At 42.7% G+C, this 17,984-nt stretch overlaps 1 protein-coding gene across 1 annotated transcript in view; it reads left to right on the top strand.

The window, feature by feature from the left end:
* Positions 1-17,984, top strand: part of RP1 (RP1 axonemal microtubule associated) — a 206,939-nt gene that overhangs the window by 139,179 nt on the left and 49,776 nt on the right. Inside the window, exons 37-42 of the mRNA XM_066624417.1 lie at positions 1,180-1,334; positions 4,045-4,123; positions 6,731-6,862; positions 7,377-7,558; positions 9,115-9,201; positions 16,252-16,384. Coding sequence (XP_066480514.1) covers positions 1,180-1,334; positions 4,045-4,123; positions 6,731-6,862; positions 7,377-7,558; positions 9,115-9,201; positions 16,252-16,384 — 768 coding nt within the window. The remainder of the gene's footprint in view (positions 1-1,179; positions 1,335-4,044; positions 4,124-6,730; positions 6,863-7,376; positions 7,559-9,114; positions 9,202-16,251; positions 16,385-17,984) is intronic.

The raw sequence follows: 17,984 nt of genomic DNA, 5'->3' as shown, positions 1-17,984 counted from the left end.
TCTAAATAACAGGGTTATTCCTTTTTCTGCAGTATCTCTGAAAACATTCAGAGGGTAAGTGGACTGTACCCATTCCTTTTGAAAGGGTAAGGAAGGGGCTTATGTCTTCCCTAAACTATTACCTTTTTTTGTTTGAACAGGTCTTTTTTGATTTTAGGGAAGTTTCATATGAGACAGTTAATTACATATTTTATGTTAATTTAATTAGGCTATTTTTTTTAACTGGAGCTGCTAATTAGCAAAATAGCTTTAGGGCATTAAGTCTTCACTCTGTAAATATAGCAATGAAGGTTTATGCAAAGAGAACAAATATGTAGAAAAAAACACACTAGATGAAGATTCTTTAACTAGGACAAACACACATTGCATAAATATGCATTGAGGTAACAGTGTTGATTGATCCCACCTTTAATTTCTTCCACACTGCAGGAGAAGACACAGTAGGTTTGGGGAGATGCAGTAGGCTGACCTTTCCTCCTCCCCATACCCCCCTGGTTTTGTTGTGCTTTTCTATTGTATCTGGACATGTGTATCTCAAGACAAGATTAAACAGTAGCACTAACAGTGGTTCCCATGTGTGGTCATTGTACTGATGTACCTTTGTTCTCATCACTAATGGATTTTCCCCATTAATAAATGTGACTATGCATGAGGAAAATCTGAATGGACAATGGATGGGTGATGACATTACGTGAACCCTCTGTGAGTGGGTAAACACAGTGTGACAATTCCAGAGCCAACATCACTGGAGATTCATATAGAGATATATGAGAAGTTAATAAAATTCTCCCTTCTTTTACTTTTTCTGCCTAGTCTATTTTATATTGGAAATTTGGGAACTGGCACATTCTCCCACTATAGTCTTTGGATTTATGGCCCCTAGAATTATAGAGCTCTGACTGGAAACACTGCAACACAGTCCATTGGGTAATTGTATTAAAAAAAAAAAACTTTCTCAAGCAGATATTGGAATTACTGCACACTTACAGTATATGCTAGTAGATCCTTAAATGTGATTTGTCCCTTCCTTCATTAATAACGTATTTCTATGTGGTAGCGACTCATCTATAAAATTCTGCAACTAAGAAGCCTGGTAAGTAATCCTACTTTATAACCAATGACAAATAGTCTCAAGATTTCTCTCATTATAGTGATATATATTTCTTTTATTTACTTCAGTTGTGGAGTATTCCATTCACATACACACTGGAGACAAAAAGAAAGCTGATGCCAGTGGAGATGCTTATCTTTGTATTCAAGGAGACAGGGGTGACTCTGGAAAGCAATGGCTTCATGATTCAAAAAGAGGCCCACTCTCTTTTGACAGAGGACAGGTAAAAAAATGCCCAGCCATTGAAAACATCTTTTTAATAGCTTGTTTCACATAATGCATCGCTTTTTTCCAGAAATGGCTGTGGAACCAAAAAGTTCATATAGGAATTCTCTGTTAAAAATGAATAGTATAAGTGAACATTATCCAGCCAAATTATCCTGCAATCCTATACACACTTACACAGGAGTAAGACCCATTTAAATAATGGGGTTTACTTCTGAGTAGACAGGCATCGGCTTATGCTGTAAGGCTGCAATCCTAGGCATACTTACTCAGGATGACCAGATGTCCTCTTTTTTTTTTCAGAACATGTCCTCTTTTTTAGCCTCGTGGAAAAGAACTTAAATGCCCTCCTTTTCCCTGTGAGCGGGACCCTGTAGGCAGTGCAGAGCCTTCTTGTAATTCATAAATTATATGTAATAAATTATATATAATATAGCTTTAAATTTAATAAGTAATATTGTGTTTAAATTAACCACTTGAATCAATATATGAGTGTTTTTAGGTTTTATTTTTTTCATATCCTACATTCTTGTTGGATGTCCTACATTTTGGGCTGCCTTGACCTCTTTTGCTGTTATAGCATCTGATCACCCTGGACTTATCTGAGAGTACATTGAATTCTGTGGAATGTTTTTCTGAGTAAACATACCTAGGAGTGCACTGCACATCCCTCTAGTTTTTGGTGGGAGAAACTTATGTGCTTTCTTAATTCCCTGCCCAGTCCTATCCCCAACCATGCTGAAGCATACAACCATGCCATGAAGGCATGCCTTGCATGCTATGCATGCTATGTAGCTGGCATATGGATATACTGTATAACTGGCATAGATCTAAGGAGAGCCAGGAACAGGCAGAAAAATGGGAGATAAGATCTGGCTTGTGTTACTGCCAGCAAATCTACCCCCTCTTTCCATGACATGCTCTCTGATTCTTCTTTTGAAATGCCCCATTATTGTCTCTCCCTGCTCACTGCCCACCTAAGCTGCCAGTGTACCTCCTCTGGTGCTCTAGTGGCATGCATGTGTGGTCACCAGCCATTCCACACTGGTAGCTATCAGCAGAAGGCACTCATAGGGCTGGGTCCTCAATCACTGAACAATGAAGCATAAAAAATCTTAACATGGCAGGTAGGCTCCAGATTGCCACATGCTGCCTCTCTCCTCCTTGTCTCTCTGCTCCTTGCCCACTCAGCTGCTTTCCTAAGCAACTGCTTGGGTAGGAGGAGGGCAAGGAGGCAGCATCAGAGGCAAAAGCAGCAATGGTGGGGGCACGCATGTGTACTAACATATGCACAAGAGTTTTGTTTTTTTAATACAGGTATGCCCCCATATCAATGGGTTTTCTATTACAGAATCCTTGTGAATACATGAATCTGGGAATATGGGGGACACAGATTCGGGGGATGTCAGAAGACCCTCCAGAGGGGAGGGGAACACAGCTCCCCTCACCTCCAGAGGGTGTGGGGTGCCCTCCCCCATTCATGGTTAAATGAGACCGTGTATACAGAATCTGCAGATATGGGCCCCCCTGTATATTTTAGCAGAGGTGGTGGATCTGCTCTAATTCAAGAAGCAGAACCCCTCAGGCCATTCCGGGGGAGGATGCAGGATGGGGGGAGAAAAAAATAAAAATTGAGGAAATTAGCACTGTGACTATAATGAGCAAATAACCCTATGTAGGAAAAATTAGCAACATGGAAGATTTACTGGTAAGTTCTGCTACTAAGAAAAAAGTCAAATTTAATACGAATACTCACATGCATGTAGAAAACATTATGGCAAAGATGTGTATGTGCAGTAAATTTATAAAGGAATAAAATATTTGGTATCCTGAGGGTTCAGTTCTGAGCTGGGCCAGTGCCAGAGATGACTTCCTGCGCTGAGTGTCACAAACAGACCATAAGGCACGCCCTGCACCAAGTTGGAGCTAAGCACTGGCCCAGCATCAGTAAGATGCTGCCCACAGCTAGGTAAGAGTTCCGGGCAGTGGTGAGGGCTTCGGGGGCAGGGAGGATGGGAAGGAACTGGGCAGGAGGGGCACGGAATTGGCAGCGCTCTGCTCTGCCAGATCATGGACTCCAAAATAGCCGGAGCAGACTTGCGAAGCCCCATTGTGGGGCTTGGGGCTCTCCCTGGTGAAAAGGGATGAAAATTCCCTTCCCCTGTGGAGACCTCCAGCTGCTGCTGTGGTGCCACAGGATGCAGTGGTAGTCGCTTTGGCATTGCTGCACTCGGTGGCGGTGCCACCTTCAGGATTGGGCTGCCTGTTAGGCAAATCTAGCCCAGTATCCAAGCTCTGAGCATGGCCAGTTTTGAGATACTTCAGAATAAAGGCAAGGTCACTTTGTGTAGTAACCATAATTCATCGGATTTTATTTATTTCTTTTTGTGAGCTCTATTACAAATGAGTAGCTTACTGGAACTCTAAACCACTCCAGGAAATACTGCACTTCTAAATAATGTGATACTTTAATATTTGCAATAAAGTCATACTAGTCACTGACACTTAAAACGTCAGCTATATTGCACATCTTTTTACAATGATCTTGCAGGAAATGATATATTGTTACTTACAATGAAATCTTCATCTAAGCAGAGAAAAATCCTGAAGTAACATTTTGGCATGTTTAAATTTCAGTTATTGTTCTTGCAGTTTAATTGAAGATGTACAATAGCTTGTTAACAGTGTTAACTCTTCTCACATTACAGGTAGATGTTTTCAAAATCACCGCAGTACACCTTGGAATGCTAAACCAAGTCCTTGTAGGATTTAAAAGTTTGAAAAAAGGTACTATCTATAAAAGGAAAACAGTTCGTGTTCTTGAGCATATTACAAAAAAATACCAGAAGTACTGTACAGGTCTGTAATTTCCAAAAGAGAAGGGCTGCTATCCAAAAGAGTTATTTGGCATATTGGGAAGGAAGGTTTTCCCTACCGCACCCCAAAACAGTGGCATCCATCAATAGTGGGAGTGTTGCAGCTGGCACATCAAAGGCACTTTGGTCTAAATACATGGTTTCCACTTGCACACTGATATAGCTGCTTTGGAATTGTGGCCAAAGAGAGCTGGTTTGTTGTGGTATGAGTTTTCTTAGACAAAGCCTGAAGTGGCCAATGTGCACAGTTCTTGTATAGATGTTACTGATCACATAGCACATTGTTACGCATGACTAGCACTAAATCAGACAAGTGGAATTTTTCTTGTTAAGTGAGCTGGTCCCCTTTACTCATTGGAAATGTTTCAAATGAGAAGTTAAGAAGAGCCCCACTGGATTGGGCCAAAGGCCCATCTACTCCAGTTTTTTCTTCTTCAGCCTCACAGTGGCTCAGCAGATGCCTCAGGGAGTATACAAGACAACAAGATACCTGCATCCTGGTGCCACTCCCTTGCACCTTGCTTTCTGAGGTAGCCTACTTCTAAACCCAGGAGGTTATGCATACCCAGACTGAGAGCAAAGTCCAAAGTTCAGCTGAAATGTCTGTGTGACTTCCTCTTTGCCGACGATGCAGCTGTCACTACCCACTCTGCCAAAGATCTCCAGCAGCTCATGGATCGTTTTAGCAAGGCCTGCCAAGATTTTGGACTGACGATCAGCCTTAAGAAAACACAGGTCATGGTTCAGGATGTGGACTCACCTCCCTGCATTACCATCTCTGCGCATGAACTGGAGGTTGTCCATGACTTTGTGTACCTTGGCTCAACGATCTCCGACACTCTTTCTCTCGATACCGAGCTAAATAAATGCATCGGTAAAGCAGCTACCATGTTTTCCAGACTCACCAAGTGAGTCTGGTCCAACAAGAAGCTGACGGAACATACCAAGATCCAGGTCTACAGAGCTTGTGTCCTGAGTACGCTTCTGTACTGCAGCGAGTCATGGACTCTTCGCTCACAACAGGAGAGGAAACTGAATGCTTTCCACATGCGCTGCCTCCGATGCATGCTCGGCATCACCTGGCAGGACAAAGTTCCAAACAACACAGTCCTGGTACAAGCTGGAATCCCTAGCATGTATGCACTGCTGAAACAGAGACGCCTGCGTTGGCTCGGTCATGTCGTGAGAATGGATGATGGCCGGATCCCAAAGGATCTCCTCTATGGAGAACTCGTGCAAGGAAAGTGCCCTACAGGTAGACCACAGCTGCGATACAAGGACATCTGCAAGAGGCATCTGAAGGCCTTAGGAGTGGTCCTCAACAGGTGGGAAACCCTGGCCTCTGAGCGGCCCGCTTGGAGGCAGGCTGTGCAGCATGGCCTTTCGCAGTTTGAAGAGACACTTGGCCAACAGTCTGAGGCAAAGAGGCAAAGAAGGAAGGCCCATAGCCAGGGAGACAGACCAGGGACAGACTGCACTTGCTCCCGGTGTGGAAGGGATTGTCACTCCCGAATCGGTCTTTTCAGCCACACTAGAAGCTGTGCCAGAACCACCATCCAGAGTGCGATACCATAGTCTCTCGAGACTGAAGGTTGCCAACTCCCATGCATACCCATCATGGCTTGTAACCTGTGATGAACTTTTCCTCCAGAAATCTGTCCAATCCCCTTTGAAACGCATCCTGGCCAGATGTCATCAGCACATCCTGTGGCAAGGAGTTCCACAGAATAATTACTGGGTAAAGAAATATTGTAATTTCTTTATAATATATAATTTTTATAATATTTGTTTATACAGGTTGGGCATCCTTTATACGGAATTCTGAAATCCAAAATATTCTGAAAACCATAACCTTTTTGAGCACAAACCTTGAGCCTTGAGTGCTCTTTTCTGGAGTGGAAAGGCAGGATATAAATTCTGCAAATAAATAAAACATGATGCCACAAAATTCCAAACCTGACCTCATGTGACAGGTTGCACAAAATTATTTAAAATATTTTATATACTATTTTATATTAATTACCTTCAGTCTATGTGTATAAAGTGTATATGAAAATAAATGAATTTTGCGTTTACTTGGACCCCATCCCCAAATAACTCATTAGGTAAATGCAAGTGTTCTAAAATATAGAAAAATCTGATATCCAAAATGCTTCTGGTTCCAAGCACTTCAGATAAGGGATGCCCAACCCCTAATAACAAAGAACAGATGATAATCTAGATTTCTAGCTAGGGGTGTAAGAGAGAAGATGAAAGAGAGGACTTTATGCCTCACCTATGCTTAGTATGAATGGAGTAAAACTGAAGCCTTGACTCTTCATTCCCTATTATAGACATAAATGATCTCTCTTATTTTGGTAAGTGAGAGCAAATCACAACTGCTTCTACTAACACTATTACTGCTACTTTATTTGTATAGCCTTTTAAGAGCAGAAAATACTTTACATTTCTTTACTATTTAGACATACCACAAAAACAGTCCATGAATAACAATGTTCTTGTTTCTTTTTCTTTCTAGATGATTGGTTCCTGGAAAAGATCCTCATAAAAGAAGGAAGTTACCCTTTTACCACATATACTTTTCTTCACAATAATTGGATCAATAAACATTCAAAGACAGATTTTACAGAATTTGTAATTCCATTACAAGGTAATACCTCTTTTTATTGCACAAGTCCTTGTAATCGGATTGGGACCCCAATCCTAAAGCACATTTTCTCATATGTGAATGCCAGAATGAACTCTAGATAAGTGAGCAAAGATTGCAGTCCTGGAATGATAAATAAGCTATGTGTGTCTCTCCAAGGTTCTTGGGACTGAATTTCCAAAAGTACATTCAAATTTTACTGGAAATTGTAGATCTTCCATATTTAGTATATTTAAAATAATATAATGGCCTGATCCTGTAATCTAGTGTTCCATAGAATTTGTCATAGAATCCAAGAACAGAATTATATGGTGCCCGTATGTGAGTGCAAGGGTTCAACACCAATATAGTTATGCAGCCCTATGTTGAAACTCAAATCATGATTCCTAGGATATTACTCTAGTATTACATTATACACGGCATCACCAAAATTTAATATGACAGTGGCAACTGACATAGTGGAGGAGTTTTTAGATTAGACTTTAACTGAAATGTGCATTATCTATTACTTATACAGAGACCAACGTGACATCTGGTCTAGTGAAGGATTTTGATGTTCGAAGTCAAGGACAGTGGATAATGTGGGTGGATTGTGCCCACATTCCAGAAATAATGCCTGATATAGAAGTCCTTGTGCATGGAACCAGTGGGAAATCTATTGCGCAGAGAGTTCAGAATCTGAAAAATGATCCATTTTTGGTGAGTTTGTAATTTGCATGGATCATACTATATACAGTATACACAGCATGTACTGACTCTTCTACCTTCATGTTTTTGTTTTATGCTGCTGCATTGGTATATTTATCAGAGTACAGTGCTGCTCCAGCACATCAGACTATTCCTTATTCCCAAAAGAGCATGAAGAAGTAATGTTCATAAATGTTGAATGCTATTCTTATGAACACAGAGACATGCATACTAAAATAGATTGAGAATTTCCTACAGCCAACAACCACCCACAAAATGAATGTAAACTTTATTTAACACCTAATGAAATTAACAGCCCAGTCCTTTTCAAGGCCTGCACCTACAGAACACCTGTTCTGCTGGCACAGGCTGCTGCAAAAGCATCATAAAGTACTTCGCAGCAGTGCAGGGGGCTGCAGGAAAGCCAGAGCCTTCCCTCACACACTGGTGGAGTAACAGAGGCCTGCTGGAGCAGATAAACCCGATGTAGTGGGTGGAATAGGACAGGCGGAGGCAGGGAGTAGGTTGAATGCGGCAGAGGAGGACAGAACAGGAAGGAGGTGGGGTGGGAAGATTGGACCCAGGAAGGGGGAGGTATTGGCAGTGGTGGAGCATGCCAAATCGGAACCCCCTTCCAGGCACAATTTGCTGGCACAGATTAACTTGGACTTGTGGTGGGGCAAGTCTGTGTTGACCCATTACAGCTTCTGGGGCTTACCCCAAGGCAAGGGGACAAATGTCCCCTTACCCCAAGGAGACCTCCCGCAGCTAAGAATTCCTCGCGGGATGCAGAGTAGCCTGTGCCAGCACCACTACATCTCCGTGCAGGGATTTATTTAGGATTGGACTGTAACTCTTATTAAAAAGTACAATTGAGCTTCAGACTTCAGTTCTGTAATTAGATGGAAAATACACACAGACATACACACAAACAGACAGAGAGAGCTATTGTTGTAATTCCATATTATTCAAAACCATGTGTAAAACCTACTTTTAGTATCTTAATTATTTGTGTTATTCTGAAAACCACCATGGCACTCTTGCTAACAAACGTGATGGGCATTTAAGGTAAAGTCTGATACCAGTGGTGAAGTAATGGGTGAGAAGTACTGAACTGAGAAGAGGAGCTGTGAAAGTGCAAGTTTTTGTAAACATTTGCTTGGAATGTACACAAAAGCTCCATTTCCCCCAGCTTGTAGGCTGGTTCCCAGTCCTTGTTTTAATTATTATTATTAAAGTATTATATATAAGTACAATATATAAGTATTATTGTACTCCATTGTTCTTTCCACATTTGTTCATTTTTTAAAAATTCTGTATGAAACATATGCAGTAGCTTACATTTTAAAATTTCACCTTAGCAACTTCATTGACATTGCAAACCTATACATACTTACTCAGAAGTCTTACTTGTTCAATGGGAGTTATTTCCATGTAAGTGTGTATAGGGTTGCAGCCTATGCAGCTAATAAAATAAAAAATAAAATTGTGATGACATTATATAATCAAATGGAAATGTGACATGTACTATATAGTTCAGCTAACTGTATTATTTTTTTCTTTAACAGTTGACTGTTGGTGATGTTGGCAGGATAATAAAAATTTCTCTCATTTTACTCAAACAAAATTTGAGTTGCAGAATTAAACTTGTCAAGGTACTTTATACATTGATGTGTATACTTATGTTACTCTTGTACTATACCTTATACATTGACTTTGGTATACTTATATTACCCGTCCACTATACTTTGTGCATCAGTGCCACTGGATGTTAAAAAACAAAGCTTTCTATTTGTATGAAACTTAAGGAGCTTGAAAAATGACATACTGGGTGTTTTGGTGGGAGGGGAAAATTTGAGATTTATGGCTTCTCCATTCCCAAAGGCTAAATAAGAAAAACGATAGATTAAAGAACAAACAACACACACACACACACACACACACACACACACACACACACACACACACACACACAGAAAACAATTAATACTATACTGTTAAAATTTACAGTATCTTATTAACTTCTGTTATCATGCCTTCAGAAGATACCTGGCAAACTTCCAGAAAAAGAAAATACCAGAACTGAGGTACGATGAACGAGGTCATCTCTTTTTATGCAGCCACTGTTTTAATTGGCCACAAATTGGCCTAAGAGGATGCTCTATGAACTAAAAGATATTTGTGGAACATAGTGAAAAAGGTGACATAAGAATATGCTACTTTGTGGGTGCTGATTTGCTCTTTGAATTACACCCAAGAACTATAAAAAACCATGCAGATCATTTCTCATATCAGTCAGGTAGTAGAAATGCAGACAGAGGCATTTGGGTCATATTTGGGATGTGATAGACGGTTTGGCACAATGAGAGGATGCGGGGACAAAGGAGCGAATAAGCAGCCCACCCTGGGGCATTCCGTGTACAAATGCTTTTATGCGAATGCCCGAAGTCTACGAGCAAAGGTGGGAGAACTGGAATGTCTGGTGACAAGGGAAAACATTGACATAGTGGGCATAATGGAAACCTGGTGGAATGCGGAGAATCAGTGGGATACCGCAATCCCAGGCTATAAACTTTACGGCTCGGGTCCGGGGTATTTGAGGGACCGCCTCCTTCCCTACAATCCAGCCCGTGTTCTTAGATCTTCTGGGGGGGCCCTTTTGACTGTGCCGCCACTAAGAGATATGAGAGGGGTGGCAGCCAGGAAGAGGGCCTTCTCAGTGGTGGCCCCTGAACTATGGAATACCCTCCCCTTAGAACTGAGAACTGCTCCCTCGTTGCTAATGTTTCGGCGTGAACTGAAGACCTTTTTATTTCAAAAAGCTTTTAATTGTTGACAGGCTGGCTGGCGTTCTTGCTTTTTATATGAAAATCCACGGTGTTTGTTTTGTTTTGTTTTTAGCTTTTTAATCATTGTAAATTGTTTTTAACTGTTTTTCATGTTGTATTTTTAAATTGTTTGTTAGCTGCCTTGTGTGCCCGTTGGGCAAAAAGGCGGGGTACAAATTAATAAAATAATAATAATAATAATAATAATAATAATAATAATAATACAGGAGGGACAGGCAGGGGCGTGTTGGAGGTGGGGTGGCCGTTTATGTTAAGGAAGGGATAGAATCCAGCAAAGTAGAGATTGAAGGTGGGTCCGACTCCACCATAGAATCTCTGTGGGTTAAATTACCAGGCTTGTGCAGCAATGTAATACTGGGGGCGTGCTATCGTCCTCCAGACCAGAAATCGGATGGGGACCTTGAAATGAGGAAACAGATCAGGGAGGTGACAAGGAGGGACAGGGTTGTAATCATGGGGGACTTCAATTATCCTCATATTGACTGGGTCAATTTGTGTTCTGGTCACGATAAGGAAACCGGATTTCTTGACGTGCTAAATGACTGTGGCTTAGAGCAACTAGTCACGGAGCCCACCAGAGGGCAGGTGACTCTGGATTTAATATTGTGCGGTACGCAGGACCTGGTTAGAGATGTAAATGTTACTGAGCCATTGGGGAACAGAGATCATGCTGCGATCCGTTTTGACATGCACGTTGGGGGAAGAATACCAGGCAAATCTCTAACAAAAACCCTTGACTTCCGACGGGCGGACTTCCCTCAAATGAGGAGGCTGGTTAGAAGGAGGTTGAAAGGGAGGGTAAAAAGAGTCCAGTCTCTCCAGAGTGCATGGAGGCTGCTTAAAACAACAGTAATAGAGGCCCAGCAGAGGTGTATACCGCAAAGAAAGAAGGGTTCCACTAAATCCAGGAGGGTGTCCGCATGGCTAACCAGCCAAGTTAGAGAGGCTGTGAAGGGCAAGGAAGCTTCCTTCCGTAAATGGAAGTCTTTCCCTAATGAGGAGAATAAAAAGGAACATAAACTTTGGCAAAAGAAATGTAAGAAGGTGATACGGGAGGCCAAGCGAGACTATGAGGAACGCATGGCCAGCAACATTAAGGGGAATAATAAAAGCTTCTTCAAATATGTTAGAAGCAGGAAACCCGCCAGAGAAGCGGTTGGCCCTCTGGATGGTGAGGGAGGGAAAGGGGAGATAAAAGGAGACTTAGAGATGGCAGAGAAATTAAATGAGTTCTTTGCATCTGTCTTCACGGCAGAAGACCTTGGGCAGATACCGCTGCCCGAACAGCCCCTCCTAACCGAGGAGTTAAGTCAGATAGAGGTTAAAAGAGAAGATGTTTCAGACCTCATTGATAAATTAAAGATCAATAAGTCACCGGGCCCTGATGGCATCCACCCAAGAGTTATTAAGGAATTGAAGAATGAAGTTGCAGATCTCTTGACTAAGGTATGCAACTTGTCTCTCAAAACGGCCACGGTGCCAGAAGATTGGAGGATAGCAAATGTCACGCCTATCTTTAAAAAGGGAAAGAGGGGGGACCCGGAAAACTATAGGCCGGTCAGCCTAACATCCATACCGGGTAAGATGGTGGAATCCCTCATCAAAGATAGGATCTCAAAACACATAGACGAACAGGCCTTGCTGAGGGAGAGTCAGCATGGCTTCTGTAAGGGTAAGTCTTGCCTCACGAACCTTATAGAATTCTTTGAAAAGGTCAACAGGCATGTGGATGTGGCAGAACCCGTGGACATTATATATCTGGACTTTCAGAAGGCGTTTGACACGGTCCCTCACCAAAGGCTACTGAAAAAACTCCACAGTCAGGGAATTAGAGGACAGGTCCTCTCATGGATTGAGAACTGGTTGGAGGCCAGGAAGCAGAGAGTGGGTGTCAATGGGCAATTTTCACAATGGAGAGAGGTGAAAAGCAGTGTGCCCCAAGGATCTGTCCTGGGACCGGTGCTTTTCAACCTCTTCATAAATGACCTGGAGACAGGGTTGAGCAGTGAGGTGGCTAAGTTTGCAGACGACACCAAACTTTTCCGAGTGGTGAAGACCAGAAGTGATTGTGAGGAGCTCCAGAAAGATCTCTCCAGACTGGCAGAATGGGCAGCAAAATGGCAGATGCGCTTCAATGTCAGTAAGTGTAAAGTCATGCACATTGGGGCAAAAAATCAAAACTTCACATATAGGCTGATGGGTTCTGAGCTGTCTGTGACAGATCAGGAGAGAGATCTTGGGGTGGTGGTGGACAGGTCGATGAAAGTGTCGACCCAATGTGCGGCGGCAGTGAAGAAGGCCAATTCTATGCTTGGAATCATTAGGAAGGGTATTGAGAACAAAACAGCTAATATTATAATGCCGTTGTACAAATCTATGCTAAGGCCACACCTGGAGTATTGTGTCCAGTTCTGGTCGCCACATCTCAAAAAAGACATAGTGGAAATGGAAAAGGTGCAAAAGAGAGCGACTAAGATGATTACGGGGCTGGGGCACTTTCCTTATGAGGAAAGGCTACGGCGTTTGGGCCTCTTCAACCTAGAAAAGAGACGCCTGAGGGGGGACATGATTGAGACATACAAAATTATGCAGGGGATGGACAGAGTGGATAGGGAGATGCTCTTTACACTCTCACAAAATACCAGAACCAGGGGACATCCACTAAAATTGGGTGTTGGGCGGGTTAGGACAGACAGAAGAAAATATTTCTTTACTCAGCGTGTGGTCGGTCTGTGGAACTCCTTGCCACAGGATGTGGTGCTGGCGTCTAGCCTAGACGCCTTTAAAAGGGGATTGGACAAGTTTCTGGAGGAAAAATCCATTATGGGGTACAAGCCATGATGTGTATGCGCAACCTCCTGATTTTAGAAATGGGTTATTTCAGAATGCCAGATGCAAGGGAGGGCACCAGGATGAAGGTCTCTTGTTATCTGGTGTGCTCCCTGGGGCATTTGGTAGGCCGCTGTGAGATACAGGAAGCTGGACTAGATGAGCCTATGGCCTGATCCAGTGGGGCTGTTCTTATGTTCTTATGCATGTGTCATTAAAGTTTAAATGTATCATTGTAGTTCAGACTGTTTTTAATTTATCCTACCATATGACAACTCTGGTCTCAACTTTTTTCTCTGTGCCTGTGTATGTGTTTTTCACAGCTGCTCCTACTATACAGTTTTTCACATTTCTTTCACATTTGCAAGCCACTTTTTCTACACAATTTTGGGGTGCTGAAACCCATTATTTTCTTTGATAATTTCCTTTTTTCTTACCTTCAGACAGAAATCACCTTAAAAATGAATCAAATCTAATAAAAGACATACTTTTGAAAATAATTTCAAATTGTAATTTGGTTAAAAAAATTCTCTACACAAAGGCTATATCCTTTTTCTGGCATTTTAATCATGTTAGTGGGTATCAAAGACAGTAATAGGCACAAAAGTTGTGTCGTTATCTCTGTGCTGATGTTATAACTTATGTTACAGATCTTAGCATTTGAGTTTACTGCCATTTTGCCTGAAGACTTTAACCTTTGATCTTCAAAACACAGCTTGGTAAACAAAAGATTCAGTTTCAGCACCCTCAAATCCCTTTGGGAAAAGTTGTTTTCCTGCTTTTCCCTCAAAAATGTTTTATAACTCTTATCCAAACACATTCTTGAGAAATTGTCCTAGTCCACAGGAGACTGGCAGCCAGGGCCTCTGAGAGGAGTTTTATCAGGGGGTGGTGACGGGCAAGCAGAGTAGGGGCAGGGAGGGGAGAGTGTAAAGACAGCTGGAAAAGTCTTTGGAGCCCAGGTCTACCAACCCATGTGGCATCAGTAGTGTCCCCAGCATCCTGTGCAGGCAACAAGTCTGAGTAGATTGGAAAACATAACATCCCAGGAAATTTCTGGGCCCTCTCCTTTGGCTCCTCAGCCCTCCTTTGGACCCTGGGCCTGGGTACAAATTACCCCTTTTAGCCCCCTCTCCTAGGCCCTGCTGGCAGCCCAATCTTATGCTGGTCTCCACCAGAGGGACAGCATGCCCAGTGTCACAAACATGCTGTCAGGTACACTGCGCCAGCATGGAGGCCCATCCCACTGGCAGAAAGGCATGCACCAACCTCCCACCGCATGTCAGAGACTGTCACTCGCTGGAGCAGGTACATGCTCCACAGTATGGTGGGTGGACAGGGGAGGGCAGAATGGAAACAGGGAAGGAGTAATGGGCAGGGGAGGGCAGGGAGGAGGGCAGATCTGACCCAGGAGGGGGCAGCGGAGGAGGCCTCCGCCGTACCCTATTCCTGCTCCCAAGCCTGAAAGCCCGATACAGAGCTGGTTGGATTTGTACCAGCGGTTTTGCTGGTGCAAATTCGAGTAGCCCCTTAGAGGCTGTTGGGGCTTTACCTGGAGTAAGAGGATGAAGGTCCCTTTAGCTTGAGGAGGCCTCCAGCAGCTTCTATTCCTGCACTGGATACAGCAGAAGCTGCACTGACCCCACTGTACTCCAGTTCAAGAATTTAGTTAGGGTTGGGCTAACCATAGTCAAAAAACGTACCATACAAATGCTAAGTATTATTGTTTCCTCCCCTGAACTACTACTGGTGTCTTGGTACAAAAGCACCTCATCCCCAAAATATTGAATTTTGATTCCTGATTTGAAAGGGTGAGATAAGGTAATGTGAACATCCATCTGTGGTGCTAATACATATGCTGCTTTTGTTCAGTTGCTGCATATAAGAATCTGCTCTCTATAACCGTCAATCAGAGCTTTATGTAAGCCCTGAACTGACAATGTAAAAATAGCTTCTTTCTGCATAGAATGGGCGTGTTTTTTCTGCAGTGGTTATTCTCACGTTATGGCACAATCATTTTTAATATATTAGCAATCAAAGTAGTAATTAGAAGACATTAGAAATGTTAAGTTGTCCCTGGAACATTAATAAAATGGGGAACCGAATCCTAACCTGTGCTGGAACAGGCAGGCCAAGTGGCCTGTGCCATATCCAGTGCAGATGAGGAGGTGGCAGTCGCGTAACTAAGGATAAGGAGATATTTATCCTGTTACCCCATATCAGACACCAGCCACCCTTATGGGGCTACTTGAATCTGCACCAGCGAAAGCAGCCCATGTGACACTCCTGCCTTAGAGTTTTGTGAAGCCTCTGGAAATCTAAAATGTGTACCAATTCAATTAGATAGTAATGGGGCAGGAAGGGAGGAACAGGATGGAGACTGGGGCAGGGAGAAAATGGGTCAAGGCCAGGAAGGGATGGTATCGGCAGCATCTATTCCCTTTCCCAGCCTTGATCTCCCTCCTGGGTCCACTTGGACTTGAGCCAGTTAAATCGTTTGCACAAGTGTAAATAGACCCAGTTGGGGCAACTACGGCTTTATCACTGAGCAAGAGAACAAATGTTCCCTTACCTGGAGGAGACTTTTGGGGCTTCCCCCCCAACAGGATGCAATGCACTTTTTGGTGGTGCAGCTACATTGGTGGGGGAGTGCAGGTAGAATTAGAATGCCCATCTCTTTCCTAACCAGCTAATTACACTTAATCCTGTCTCCCAGCTTGTAGTGAAAACAAGCTACTAAGGAGGGAAGAGAGACAAATAGTATGGTCTACTTCCTCCCTTGATTATGAGACTATGATCCCCTCTCTGTTCACCTGAGAAAAGAGCCTTCAGAATCCTCAACAGGATTCCTCTGAAACAGCGAGAGTAATATGCAGCTTGTCTGTTGCTACACTGTTCATGACACAAGTACATTTCCAATGGCATTTAGAAATTCCTTGTGTGTGTTTGTTGTTTTCCACATTGGGATATTTAGTCATATTTCATTAAAAGTGAAATAAGAACATGCTTCTTTTCTCTGCCTTGCAGCTCCGGATGAAAGACTTGAACACAAAAGAAGAGCTGGGCTTTTACCCTCTCAACCAATGGCTCTTTGAAGAAGATGGGTCAGAAACTGTGGCAGAGCTAGCTGCAGTCAGACCAAATGAAGCACCACTTAAGGGTATGTTGCCAAACCACAAAACAGAATGAAATGGTCTCTACCAGGAATTATTATCAGTGTAGAAAATACAACAGAAAGGATTATACATTGTTCAAGAGGAAACATCCATGATTATTTGTAGCAGGTTTTGTTAAAACCCTTGTGTGAAATGTTGGACTTTTCACAGAGGCTTAACAGGACTCAGAATATAATTAGATTTGTTTTAGGCAAGTTACACATATGGATTTAATGTTTCTGTGGAGCTAAATGCTCTCTATTGGGACCACTTTTTTAATCAGTGTGTATCAGCACAGAGTTTGGTGAGTATATGCTGCTTTTATTGTTTTATTCGTTTTTTATATTTTTTACCTTCTCCTGTATTGTTTTCAATTGTTCTTATTCTATTGTATTTTTATGTTTGCAATAATTTGATTGTTATATTGTATACCGCTTTCAGCTCTAGGAACAGCAGTATGTAAATATTTTAAAAATTAAATAAAAATAAAGTGGCATGGTGACCAAAATGACATTAATTAGAACGTTACATTCATCATGTTATATATTACATATGTACGCCTTTGATGGCCCAATCCTAACCTGTGCTGGCGCAGCCAAGCTGTATGACCTGCACAATATCCACTGTAGGTTAGGAGGAGGCTGGAGGTTTATCCCATTATGCCAGGTAAAGCCCCAGCCTACCATATGGGGCTCCTTGAATCTGGGAAGACGTTGTAATGCCATAGGCCCAGGAAGGGGGTTAGGATATGGAGGAGGCCTGATCTGCCATTCCTGCCCCCTTCCCAGTCCTTTCCAACCTCTGTTCCACCCTCCCACCACCCCAAAACACCTCCGGAACACCCTCCCACCACCATCTGTCTCCTAGCCCCTGTGCCACTTGGCACTGTATTTACCTCTGCCAGCAGCTGGGCCTCTAGATACTGTGCTGGTGGGGTGGTACAGGCCTCCCTGCCATTGCTGCCTATTCTCTAGGTGTCATAACGTGTCTTGCAGCACATTTGCAATACCCCCCCCCACTGGCACAGGGGCCGCTGCACTGGACAATTAACTTATGACTGCACTGTGAGTGATTTAATTTTTAAAGGCTTAAGTCCCCAGAAGAAATGCATCTATACTGTGTGACTGAAAATATAGTTGAGAGTGGCATCTGCATAACAGTAGTATGACTGGAAGTTGCCCTGGCATTAATCCAAACCATCATGCATATGGAAGAGTATGGGCTATCACAAGAGACATCATTGCCAGATATAGCATGGCAACATTATACAAAACTCCTATCAGGCAGAGAAATGAAGGTGAATAGATTATGACATGGGCAGAAGTGACAATGCCTGTCCTGCATGCCATCCGAAAACTTTGCAGCCATCATGGAACCATTTATGTGAACACCGATATGACCCTATTGGATACAAGATGCTAGACAAATACCCCCTTGATGTAATTCAAAAGGGTTCTTCTGATGTCCTTATACCTGTAGAAGTAACCTGCTATAATGGTGATGGAAATAGATTGCCACTTACTGTGCAGCAGCCATTTAAGCACATCTAGCATTGTACTCTAACCACACAAAGAGAAGTGGTTAGTGAGCATAATCTGCAGTGAA

Source organism: Tiliqua scincoides, chromosome 4, assembly GCF_035046505.1.
Source record: "Tiliqua scincoides isolate rTilSci1 chromosome 4, rTilSci1.hap2, whole genome shotgun sequence".
In the NCBI taxonomy this organism is placed as follows: domain Eukaryota; kingdom Metazoa; phylum Chordata; class Lepidosauria; order Squamata; family Scincidae; genus Tiliqua; species Tiliqua scincoides.
This window is presented reverse-complemented; position numbering and strand designations above follow the sequence as displayed.